A 13,339-nucleotide genomic window follows, 5' to 3' on the forward strand; every position below is an offset into this window, starting at 1 on the left:
AATGTAGTTGGAGGTGTTTCAAGAGTAAGAGTTGGAAGAGGAGACAGACATGTTTTTGTGCTTTCTTTGATACGTACTGTTACGTCTGAGGAGGGGGGGGTATACATTTAAAGGGTAATTAGGATGTTTTATTAGGTATGCCATGCTGTTCGAGTTGTACCAGGATCTCGATGTAATGAAGTAGGGATTTAGTGGTGATAAATTGTCTTGTAAATTTCCATTTCTTTTAGGGGGAAATGATAATTGTCACGTAATGAGATAGGGAGACGGGTTAGGGTAAGTGTTGATGCATATCCCCTTTTTGTATTTCCTGTCGGCTTGCCGTGACATAACAGAACGGTGCTGCGGATGGCTCCCCCCCTTGATGACCATTGGCGGAAGGCGGCAGGCGGGGGACCAATGAGGCACTCCGTTGGAAGTTACAAGGACTCGTGAGCATAAAACGATCTGATTGGAACAGAGATATAAAAATCGCTGGCGGAGTTTGTTCAGTCTCAGTCTCAGTCTCAGTCTCAGTCTCAGTCTCAGTCTCAGTCTCAGTCTCTCTTGTTTGCTCCTGCCTGATTCGCTGTGCCTCGTGCCTCACCTCATTTGGCTCTCGTGTTCCGCTGTCTCTGGGTATGGGACCAGACGGTGGGCGGACCTGCCTCCCTCTCCTGCTCGCTCTTGGGGCATGAACTGGGTTCCCTGGCGGCTGTGAGCGGTTTTGAGCCCTCACAACAGGAGGTCGACACCACCAGGAACAACACCACAGTGGCTGGTTGGAGCTCACAGGCAAAGAACTACATTTCTGCGCGGAAGGTTTCACGGAACATCACCACCACCGTGTCTCCTGCCCCTGACAGGCGCAACGCCAGCTCGTCAGGCACCCACATCCAATTACTTTTGCTTACAGTACTGTTGTACTGTTGTACAGTACTTACAGTTCAAGTATGAAATTGAGTGCAATTGCATAAACACCTCTGGACAGGTACATTGATTTGATGGACGATACTTTACAGAGCATTGGTGCTGACAAAGTAGTTTATTGCCCAGGGTTATGCTCGGTGGTTTGCCATTGCCTTGCCAGCACTGTTTGTCTGTGCACTATCCTTTAAAATGCTGAGCATTAAGCAAGGAAGCAGCACATACCATTTTTAAAGTCTTTGGTCTGACTCAGATGGAGTGTTAACCACCGACCTCCCAGACTGAGAACGGATTAATTGCATGGCAGCTACAAACACATGAACTGGGGTGTGTAAAGTAACCAAGTTTCTTTTGGAGCATTTGCCAAGTGGCTTAAACACTCGAGCAAGCACTCCATTTGAAACCGTTGATAAGGAATGACTGGCTTGGCAAGCTATAGCTAGCTGCTTGGTAATTGAACACACTCCTGGTTTTTGGTTGTCTGTCTGCATGCCTGGGTTGAAACGAAATTAAACACTACTGTTTTCATATGTAGATATTGTTACGGTTGTGGAAATTCACAAACCACCATTCAGGTGCCATAGGTGAGATATCTCTGTAAGTACATGTGTAGTTAGCCCCAAACCCGTTGTTTAGAGGGAGTCAATGTGATTCATTCGGGCTGCGACGCTTTGAGATAGCCGTTTTTCTGTTCTATCTTTATTTTGAACCAACCACGCTCCAACCATCACACAACAACAACAACAACGCCAACAGCCACGATCTTTACCTTTACAACTCGCTCCCGCAAACATCGCATCACCGCCATTCCAAACGGCACCATGGCCATAAACCACCACCATAAACCCTCCAAGACCTTCACCTCTCTCCTTCTGCAGCCATTCCCGCACCACCTGTGAGCACCGAACGTCGGGCTGTCCTGGGCTCGTACAAGATACCGCCGAGCCGCCAGTGCAAAATGCGGCCTTTCCGAGGAGAATTCGGATCAGGAATGCAACATGCCCACTTCTGATCCGTCCAATCAGCAAGCGCGGGGCGGTTTGGCCCCGCCTCCAGGCGCGTCTGTGTGGAATCGAGATATGCAAATTCTAGGATCAGGAGAGATTCACGCCCCTTTTTCTCCGTCCAATGGGCGAGCGTGACTCCGTCCCCGAGCTCATCCGGATCTGGAAATTTGTATATGGGTTCTCCTGCCGGCCTATAAAGCGCCGAGCGCAAGGCGAATCTGGGGCAAGTCGGTTTTGGAAGAGCGGAGAGTGGCAGAAAAGCGAAGAGAGTTTTGAGGCAGAGTTGGGTTGGAGCGCGGAGTGGGGTCGGGAGGAGAGGGCGTCCCGGTGGTTTGCTGCAGTCGGCTGAGGAGAATTGGGGGAAGAGTCCGAGGCAAGGAAGACTGCGTTCGGCGACGAGGTCGCGGTGGAATCACTCATCACGGGACCCAAGCAAGCTAGCTATACTCTTTCCCCAGAGCATCAACAATTCCCCCCCTCCCTTTTCCCTCGCATTGAGATAGTGCGAAAAGGGGGCCCCGTTCCCACCCCACTTCAAGCGGTGCCAATGAAACGCGCGAAGGAGCACGAAGTCGGGGCACCGCCGCGCTGCCACATTTGCGGCTCATCACAAAGTCACGGGTAGGACCCACCCGGTCTCGCGGACCTGACCGCTCCTTCAGGTCCCGCGCAAATATCGGCCCACAGGCCCCGTCTGCCCCCTTGTCTTTGAGGGTGGCCTTTTCTTTTGCTTTTGAGTAAATGTGTGTCGGCGCCGTCTGAGAAGTAAAACTGTTTAAGTGTTGCCGTGTGCTCGCGAAGTCGGTAGTATCTCTGTGTCATTGTTTCTTTTGTTACATTTGCTTTTCGTGCATAATTGTTTTAATTGTAGATGTGTGCTCTCCGTGTGCCGCGGAATAAATGTGCATTATGTTGAACTGTTTTCCCGTTTCGCTTCGTCTTTTTCTTTAATTGAATCTCCATCTTGCTTCACGTAAAGGGTTGGTAGTGGGCTTGATACGCCCGATAATTAATCGGAACCGTCGAGGCCGACGATAACACTGCTCGGTTATCCCGATAGTACGGAACGGATCGCTTAAGCGGCCCGTGTCCGGAGTCGACCTGCGGTGAGGTGCGATCGCCCGGTCTACCCTCCGCGTGGATACTTAGGTAGGTCGAGTTTGGCGAACAACCCTCTCCCACGCGGGTGGCCGATTGGCACGATCGTGGTGAGGCCGAAAGGCCCACCTGTGACTAGCTCCCGGCGTTAGTCCGAGAGGGTCACGACAAAATTGTCCGTCTGGTGGGCGACGTGCCGCGATTCGAGTCACGTGGGCGATCACACGCCGGCAGGCGCGAATTCGCAACAATATATATGTTTTTTTTTTATATATATACATATATATCTTTAGGGACTTAGGAAATAAATTTTTATTTTATACATATATATAAATAATATATATATATAGATATATATCCTAAGGATAGGGATGGTGACTATATATATATATATATATATATATATATATATATATATATATATATATATATATATATATATATATATATATATATATATATATATATATATATATATATATATATATATATATATATATATATACACACATACACACACACACACACACACACACACACACACACACACACACACACACACACACACACACACACACACACACAAAGGGAAGGAATTAAATGAGTGACGGACATAGCTTCTGGATGATCTTTATCATGACAAGCTTTTAGCCAAATAAGCCTTCTTGGTCTTACTCAATGAGAGCGAACATTTATTTATTTATTTTTTTAAACCTTGGCTTAGTCGAACACGGAGTGAGAGAGTGAGTATGCAACTTGTGCAATATCAACTTTTCACACCGATTTTGAAATTTGTCTTTTTATAGGAGAATAAAAGTGATCAATCACCTCATTTGTTCAATCCACAGTTGCTTCACACTTTGTTCCTTTGGAAAATGATAAATGCTGCAGGTATGACTCACCAATTGATGATTGCAATGTGGAACAAAACGCTGTGCCATCTGCACAAAGCTCCGGTGGCCATGTTCTACGAGTGCGTTAAGCGAGGCCTGCATTGTCATGCCGCCGTGACATCATCGCTTCGGTATACTTTTGTGGTGTATTAATTTTTAAATCCGATTTAGTAAAGAAATTTTGTGATGGTGCAAGTGTAACACCCACGAAAGAATGTCTCTTCCCTCTGTTGGAATCATTGTACTGTAATTTCTTCAGCCATTATTGTGCTCGGCACGATGACATTTATCAACAATTTTGAGAATGAACAAATCAGCGATTTTTGCGATCTCCTGATCCGGTACTTTAGCAAAGTATTTTTCACGTGTTTTTTTATATCCTTGTTTGTTATGAAAACGTTCGAGAATAAAAAGTATGGCTTTTAAATGCTTATGACGTCACTCTATAGTAATTCTATGTGTATCGTTTTGTGCGCATTTGAATCAATGGCCATTTTTTTTTCCCGTACCATCCCTGCATAATATGGAGTATGATCATTTATTTGTGCCATTGTTGTTCCTCTCGTGGCCTCATTCCCATGTGCCTTGCATGCCCGTTTGGTTATTTTGATATCCTGCGCTCGGTCTCACTTGGTCCGGCCTCCCCATTTAACCTCTCAGTCACACACCGGTTCATGGTCCCTTCCTGACATGGTCTCTCACCCTCACTATTCCCATGCTCACTCAATATACCACCATTCCTTTCGTGCCATAAATGCGCATAAGGCTGCTAAGGCAGTTTCATTGGCAAGGAGTACAGTCCTGGACAGGTTGCTACTCCGCCGCAGGTTACCCCGAACGGTTATTACCCCAGTACACTGGTACTCATTTCACCGACCTCGGAAGGATGACATGCTGAGTCAACCCCACCTGGTGTAAATTCAATGGTAAAACAGGGGCTTGAACTTCGGGCCCCAATGTCCCAAGACAGCCACCTTAACTGCTAAGCCAACACCAGGAATATCCTCGCTCAAACTCCTTCCTTATTAAGCCTTTCATTCTTCCTCTTGACAATCTACCTTCAAAGGTCCTCCTGTTGATATCGGTGAAGCACCAGTCCGACGGTTTATTGTTGGTGGACGGCGGTGGAAGTCAAATCCAGACGAGACAGCTTCAAGTCAAGTGGGCTACCTTGCTCCACTCTCCTATCTAACCTCAGAGACCAATAATACAATTAATAAAACTCATTTAAACCTGAAAACGTACATGGATTCTCTAAAATGAGTCATTCAAAAACATGAACTATCATGATGGTCAGTTTATTGCAAATACTCTTCAGTTTTCTTCACAGATGGCATCATGAAGAGTGTGAGTGATACTTCCATGAAAGAACAAGCAATCCAAAATGGTGTTTGCGAACTTGAATTATGGTTTTGATTCACTTTAAGAAAAATGAATAGTTTTGAGAAAAGTGAAAAATTCATGCCACAAAGTTTAATTTGTAACTTGTTTTGCTGACACTGCTGTAGGTTTGAGTGCAATCCACACTCACCAATGTTGGGATGATTTAGCGATATCAATATTTCAGCTTAATCCAAGAGCTGAAAAAAAGGATCAAAGATATTTGAACAAACTCGTTCTTTAAACTGTGTCAAGGTTAACTCACTCCATGTAACAACAACCAGAAAATTGTAACTCACACCGAGAGAGACTCATTTCAGCTTCAGGGGACAATATTGTCCATCACAGACAAAAATCTAAACTGTATTAGTTCAACAGTTCAAACAAACACCGTTATCTCAACATTCACACAAACTTACATCTGATGCCATGTCAGGTCAGGTATGGGAGCATGTGCCAGAACAGCGCGTCGCTGCGACCATTTTCCACCGGTACTCCAGAGGCCTCCGTCTGGCCACCCCCCAGGCAGGTGCCAGGCCCATCCCCATCTCCTTGAGATGCCGGTCAACCTGCTGCAACCACGAGGAACGTGGTCGGCCCATTGGCCTCCACTCACGAGACTCCCTCACTGAGAGAATCTGGTGAGCAGGATCAGCATCACGAAAACGAGTCACATGTCTATACAGCCGCAGCTGATGCTCACAGACTATGCAGGTAACAAATCTCGTCCGAGTCTCTCTCAGCAACCGCTCGTTGGACACAAAATCCGACCAGCGATAGCCAAGGATTCTCCGAAGACACCTGGTACCAAAGGAATTAAGTCTCCATCTCAGATCCTTGCTCAGAGTCCAAGTCTCGCATCCATAGAGCAAGAATGGAAGCACCAAGGACCTGAAGACTCAGACTTTCGTCCTCCTGCACAGGTACCGGCAGTGCCACACCCCAGGATCCAGTGAATCCAAGACTCCCCAAGCCCAACCCAGACGTATATTGACCTCTGACTCACAGCCAGCAGAGACATGAATATCACTGCCAAGGTAAGTGAATCTCTCCACGACCTCAACATCCTCACCATAAACAGACACAGACAGGACATCAGCATCCAAGATGTCATTGAAAGCCTGGATCTTAGTTTTGAGCCAGGAAACCCGTAATCCCAGCGGCTCCGACTCCTCATTCAGCACCTCGAGGGCCCCCAAAAGGATGTCTGAAGTCTCCGCAAAGATGACTGCATCATCTGCGAAATCAAGGTCTGATATCTTGACATTCCCAAACGATGCACCGCAGCTTGATCTCTCCCACATCCTCCCTAGAATCCAATCCATACAAGTGCTGAAAAGTGTGGGGGCAAGTACACATCCCTGACGAACTCCAGTAACAACTGGAAATAAGTCAGAGATGCTACCACCACATTTATGTGATGCCATGATCCGCATCTTTTTCCCTCTTCAATGCAACCTGAACGAGAGGAAACAAAAAGTCATATCATCACATCTTGGTTACAACGTAGAAAGATATAGAAGCAAAAAAAAATGTTGAAAAAAATTGAAAAAATAAGAACCTTGTACCTCTTCTGCAGACTTGACATTCCTTCCTTTATAGACTCCAAAACCTCCATCACCTTGCAGTCTCCGATCTGATAACGAAGGCACAAACAGAGCTTCACAGCAGTGCTTTAGGGTTATAAGAGAAATAATGAAGCTGTGTTTAAATGATTACTTCACATCAACTCCTGATACATTTCATTGGAACTTAAAAGGAGAAAATAATTTGGACGACACGTAAGTCTGTAGGTAATCCAATGTCTTGCTTACCTGGAATTTCTCCCCCGAACTCATGTACCTCCTCCTCACCCTCATCAAACTCGATGCTGCTCATGTCAACATCCTCCTGTTCATACTCATCATCTTCATCTTCCTCCTCCTTCCACTTCGACCAATCACTTTCCTTTATTTCTTCAACAGGTTCTTCAACAGATTAAACAACAGGTTTAATTTGGACAGGGGCACAGCACAGCATCGGAACATGAGCGGGTCACATGACTCTGCTTAGCCACGCCCCGGTGCAGCCATTAGCATAAACTACTGATACATCTCACAAACAAACAAACAAACAAAATAAGGGGGATTGCAACAGTCACTGCATGTGTGAGCATGCATCCATGCAGGCAGGTGTTTGCCAGGTAGATAGCATATGGGTTTTAAATGCTCCCACCTGGTTCTACATAGAGCATAGAGGTTAAAAAGAAAATGTTGTTGTCTGGGCATGTTTTATCGCCATTCCCCTCCCCTCCCCACCCCACCCCTCCCCTCACACTTACCTCCTCCAAAACCCCCTCCCTTCTCCACATGTTGTTTGAACGTACCCCATTTTGTTCAATCCTGTACTACCCCACCCCTTTTCCACAAGTCCCACTACCAAATGCAAGTCGAGAACCCTTCCTCCCATTTCCCCCTTAAGTCCTCCGACCAAACAAGGACAAAACGTCCTCCCCTCATGCTTACCTCCTCCCAAAGCCCTCCCCTCCCCACTTCTCCCCAGATTGTATAGTGACGTTTGATGAGGCATCACTCTCCCCGCGTCCTCCCTTCATAGCTCCCTCCCCTCCCTCACTGTCCCTCCTCTCTCTTCCCCCCTCACTTCTCTCTCTTCCCCTCCCCCTCCCTCCTCTCTCTTCCTCCTCTCTCTTCCTTTCACTCCCTCCTATCTCTTCCCTCCCCTCCCTCTTCTCCCTTCCCTCCCCTCCCTCTCTCTCAGCCTCCTCTCTCTTCCCTCCCCCTCCCCCCTCTCTCTTCCCTCCCCTCCCTCCTCCCTCCCCTCACCCTCCTTTCTTACCCCCCCCCCCTTTCTGCCCCCATCAGTGAAGTGACAGGTTGTATTTACTGGTATATAATGTAATAATAATCAAAGGAACAAAAATTTGACAATTCCCTTTTTTGAACGAAATCCTTCATTTTGTGATGTCGGTGTAAAAAAAAATTATATATATATATATATATATATATATATATATATATATATATATATATATATATATATATATATATATATATATATATATATATATATATATATATATATATATATATCAACAACACACATGTATATATTATGTGTTTTAATTGAATTTGTGATCTTGGTTTTTTTATTTATTTTAACATCCCTGGGAGAGAAGGAAGAAGAGGAAGAGGATGAAGAAGAAGAAGAAGAAGAAGAAGAGGAAGAAGCAGTTTTTACATTTATTTTAACATTATGGCTTCTTCTCCTTTGCTATTCTGATGTCATCCTTGTATCCACCAAGGATGTTTTCTTTAATAAACTCAAACGAATGAATAAAAGGCTAATCCGTGCCCATTTTGATTAAATCTGTTGATTCCATATAAATGTTTGTTTGTTTTTTAATGAAAGAAAACCCCCTAAACGTCAGGATTACAATGTGCCATCAAAGATTCCCCCCAAGGACTTGTTTTTTCTGGGATACGGTGCCCATTCATGAGTACAAAGCAGCAGCGAGGACGTTGATAACATTTGAATACGAGCGATCGCCGCATGTAAACGTTTGTGCGCGAACTATCGGGTGGCAGCCAACTTCCGGTCTACTTCAGCTTTGCGTGGAGATCAAGTGTGGCGGTATATTTGAATATTGTTTCCTTCAGATTTGATCGATTTAGAACCTGATCATTCCATATGGGCACTCCTTCGATATATTTTTTATCCCAGTCTACCACCAATCGGTCGAGATATGAGGAAAAGTTGAAAGTTTGCGTGGGTGAAGTGGAGATTGTTCTCCCTGATCCTTATTCCATTCCGACCAGTAGGTGGATATGTAATCAAAGGCAGCTTCCTCCGCTCCAGTACTCCAGCATATATAATTACCTCATTCGAACACCAGGACCATTCACGGGAGAAGCACTACAGGCCTATAAATCACTGGATGCCTGTAATTATTTCATTTTGGGCCATGTTCATGAGGTGCTCCAGCATGAAATACGCTCAGTTAGTGCTGTTGTTTTCACTAAGGGATTGGTTGTACCCGGACAGCGCTCCCAGGGATGCAGCTGGTGATTATGGTGCGGACGCCGTGTATCCGGCAACAGTCACTCACGTTATCGAGAGTATAGCAGGTAAATGAAGCAACAGAATGCAACATATTAGAAAATAGAAAGTACAATGTGCATCTAAAAAACAAGTATGCAACGTAGAATGTACATTCAAAAATACTTTTTAACCTTTCTTTTTCACATTACAGCGATGGACACGTGTACGGTGGAGGAAGCGGTTCAGCAGACATTGGCCACAAATGAGCAAGAAGTCATCAGGCTGTCAGATGGGACGAAGCTGCAGAACAACTGTCTGCCCTGTGGCATGCACATCGCTGTGGCCGCATAACTACCGGCATCGCTCATACCGTACTCAAATGTAGAGATCCGAAAACCGCCATGAACCAAATCATGAAGCACGATGCAACAGATATTTCTTGTGTGCCGCCTGTGAAATGAGAGTATTGACAACGAACCAACCGCGAGACATGAGTACGGTGCTTATTTGTGCCAAATACATGACAACTTTAAGGTAGAGGAGGCAGGCTTAGTGATCGACGGTAGTTTTCCGTTCATAGCTGGGTCACCGGACGGGATTAGTAGATGTACATGCCATGGAACCAGGGCCGGATTTACTTGCTTGTGGGCCCAAGGCCAAACCTTATCAGTGCCCCCCCCCAAAAAAAAAAAAAAATATATATATATATATATATATATATATATATATATATATATATATATATACATACATACATACATATATACATACATATATACATATATACATATATACATATATACATATATACATATATACATATATACATATATACATATATACATATATACATATATACATATATACATATATACATACAGGGGGCTGCAAAAGTAGGTATACAGTAAGGATTATACCAGTATTGTAATAGTGGTGCTAGGATTCATTTAATACTAGAATTCATTCATTAATACTAGATTAATATGTTTATTCTTGATATGTTTATTATTGGTATGTTTATTATTAATATGTTTATTAAGCTTGGTGTTGGCTTAGTGGTTAGGGTGGTGGCTTGGGATCCCAGGGTCCTGAGTTCAAACCCGTTGGCTACTGAATTAACACCAGGGGGTTGACTCAACCTGTCATCCTTCCGAGGTCGGCGAAATGAGTACCAGTATACTGGTCCCGGTGTATGCCTTGGTTAGAATAGGTGTACCATATCCCTGTGTGTCGTAAGAGGTGACCAGGGTTGGCGTCAGGAAGGGCATCTGGCCATAAAACATTGCCTCAAGAAAAAGCCCAACCCCTGCACAGCAGGGAAAAATGGCTGTAAAAAAAAAAAAAAAAAAAAAAAAATCGGTCATTTTTTTTTGGTATGTTTATTCTTAATATGTTTATTATTGGTATGCTTGCATAATCAATAAAGTACATTTTGTGCGCACGTTTTGTTTTTCATTACTGTATACCTACTTTTGCAGCCCCCTGTATGTATATTATATATATATATATATATATATATATATATATATATATATATATATATATATATATATATATATATATATATATATATATATATATACACCGTAATATTGTAATGTTGAAAAAAAAAGAATTACAACATAATGTAACATCAATAATTTTAATGAAATTAGTTCCATATCAAAGTAAATCAAGTTCCATATTATGTACATCTTACACATAGGAATAATGGAAAAATACTGTGACGTCCACGGGACTTGAACTGTCCCGCTAACGTAGAATGAGCCGAAATGATGGAGGCGGTTTATTTATTTATAACCCAAAGATGGCGGTTCTAATCGCTCTACCGCAAACGGGACGAGGAAGGTGGCACGAGTCGCTTTTCACTGAGTTGATAACGTTTATTCCTCTAACCAGAAATAACAAGACTCGGCAAGAAGAGGGATCCGGGGCGATTCGACGGGATGGTGTGGGATCGGGCGTGGGGAAAACACAGACAATTCCAATGAATATACAAATCTCAAACCCTCTAAGGCGCCAGGTACACACACCACACACACACACACACACACACACACACACACACACACACACACACACACACACACACACACACACACACACACACACACACACACACACACACACACACATACACACACACACACACACACACACACACACACACACACACACACACACACACACACACACACACACACACACCGTAGCTGGTCCTGGTGGTCAGGCTGGACCGTGGTGTGGACGCAACAGTCCCTGGATCGGCGTCGGACGAGCTGGCCTTGCTCTCGTCAGGGGGGCAGGAGAAACCGTGGTGCTGTCGACCTCCTGGTCTTGGCCCAAGTCCGTTCACAGCTGCCAGGGAACCAGTTCTGGCGACAAGTTGCGAGCAGGAGAGGGAGGCAGGTCCGCCCGCCGTTCGACCCTGTACTCCGAGCCAGCAGAACCCCAGAGCCAACCGAGGTGAGGCACGAGGCTCAGCAAGGCTCCAAGACACGATGAAACAAGGATCGAAAACAGCGCAACAACAAGCACGCTCCCAGCACAACAACCTCCACCAAAACGGTTTTTCTGTCCCGATCTTCTTCTTCTTCCTCTTCCTCTTCCTCTTCCTCTTCCTCTTCCTCTTCCTCTTCCTCTTCCTCTTCCTCTTCCTCTTCCTCTTCCTCTTCCTCTTCCTCTTCCTCTTCCTCTTCCTCTTCCTCTTCCTCTTCGACCCCGAACAGAACCTTTTTATCCTCCCGTCCTCGTCACTTCCAATCGAGCCGTTTATTGGCCCTGCGCCGTCGCCTTCCGCCAATCGTGATCACGGGGCGGAGCCATCCGCAGCACTGTCCTGTGACGTCACGGCAAGCCTCCAGGGACTACTAAAAGGGGTTTACGCAGACACACTTACCCTATCCCGTGTCCCTATCTAATTACGTGACAATTATCATTATCCCCTTGAAGAAATGGACATTTACTAGACAACTTATCACCACTGAATTGCTACTTATTACATCGAGAGCCTGGTAAACTCGAACAGCATGGCATACCTAATTAAACATCCTAATTACCCTTTGAATGCATACCCCCCCCCCCTCAAACGTAACAATACAATGAAACTGAAGCATAATAAATTTTGCAAGCACTACGATGTGAAGTTCAAAATGACATTTTCCTGCTTTTTTTCTCTGGCAGATTTGTCAATGATACTGTTTGTGTCAAAGGATTGTAGGAGGTCAGATAAATAATAATAAATCAGGTAAGCATAAAGTAACAATAAATTAGTTCAGGTCTCGTATAAGAGATACCAATATCACAAAATCAGAACACAAAAACACGCGTAATATAACAATGAAGTCCACTAAATACAACACGTAATGTATATAATCTACAGATAGACATTTAGATGGTGGGAAACGGGCATTTAAAAATGCACTGTTATATTTTTCGTTACCTTATTTTATTTAATTCATTTTACTGTAGGGCCTACTATCCTACTCCTTGGCCGGTCAGAGAACCCACAAGTACAGGAGCGTCTCGCCAGTAGACCCGAGTGCCATAGGCGATCAACAGTACTGTTTAGATAGCTTCGGTAACTTGAAAAACATCCACAAATATTATACCCAGGTACAAACGCAGATGATGGTTTGTAAGTGTGCAAAGTGCGACTTCATTGTATGGACGTGTACCGTGACGTAACATTGTCTGTGACGTGTACCGGAATGCCACCCGGCTAACAACTTCCGGATTGTGTGACGTCATGGCGATTGCTTGTATGATTTCTCCAGGTTCTGCAGAATCCCCTCAGCTGTAATGAGATTACGTCATTTGAACAGATTAAATTTGATCGGTCTACTGTTGGTGTGCTGCAGCAATGGTGGGCCCAATGACCTCCTGCACTTAGTTTTCTTGCGTTCCCTTGTTACTGCTTCACCACCGCTAAACTCTAAACTTCCGGATGTTTTAAAATCATTATTTTATTATTAAAATTGAAATTCTGTATACGTATATGTATGTATATATATATAT

The 13,339-nt window shown here is 44.4% G+C and overlaps 2 protein-coding genes across 4 annotated transcripts in view; one reads left to right on the forward strand and one right to left on the reverse strand.

Moving 5' to 3' along the window:
• Window positions 1–13,339, forward strand: part of LOC147009835 (interferon-induced transmembrane protein 3-like) — a 116,184-nt gene that overhangs the window by 14,627 nt on the left and 88,218 nt on the right. The gene's annotated exons all lie outside the window — the stretch shown is intronic.
• Window positions 5,202–13,149, reverse strand: LOC147009836 (uncharacterized). Of its 3 annotated transcripts, none has more exons than XR_015052967.1 (4): window positions 12,765–13,023; window positions 7,099–7,251; window positions 6,853–6,920; window positions 5,202–6,742 (listed from the first exon to the last, which is right to left on the reverse strand). XR_015052967.1 is itself a non-coding variant. In XM_085862637.1 (4 exons), the coding sequence occupies exons 1-4, from the start codon at window positions 13,070–13,072 to the stop codon at window positions 6,698–6,700; spliced, it is 405 nt and encodes a 134-aa protein (XP_085718763.1). In that variant the 5' UTR covers window positions 13,073–13,149; the 3' UTR covers window positions 5,202–6,697. The 3 variants fall into 3 exon arrangements, 1 of the variants encoding a protein (XP_085718763.1); XR_015052968.1 differs by lacking the exon at window positions 12,765–13,023 and adding an exon at window positions 9,514–9,983; XM_085862637.1 differs by having other exon boundaries at window positions 12,934–13,149.

Source organism: Eptatretus burgeri, chromosome 17, assembly GCF_056783735.1.
Source record: "Eptatretus burgeri isolate ZD-2024b chromosome 17, Ebu_testis_v1, whole genome shotgun sequence".
NCBI lineage: Eukaryota > Metazoa > Chordata > Myxini > Myxiniformes > Myxinidae > Eptatretus > Eptatretus burgeri.

Excerpts from the sequence above, each read along its gene's own strand:
- LOC147009836 (XM_085862637.1), bottom strand. The coding sequence starts at position 13,072 with ATGACGTCACACAATCCGGAAGTTGTTAGCCGGGTGGCATTCCGGTAC. Across the intron at positions 6,921-7,098 it reads GTTCGGGGGAGAAATTCCAG|ATCGGAGACTGCAAGGTGAT; the intron begins GTAAGCAAGACA and ends CTTCGTTATCAG. Across the intron at positions 6,743-6,852 it reads ATGTCAAGTCTGCAGAAGAG|GTTGCATTGAAGAGGGAAAA; the intron begins GTACAAGGTTCT and ends CCTCTCGTTCAG.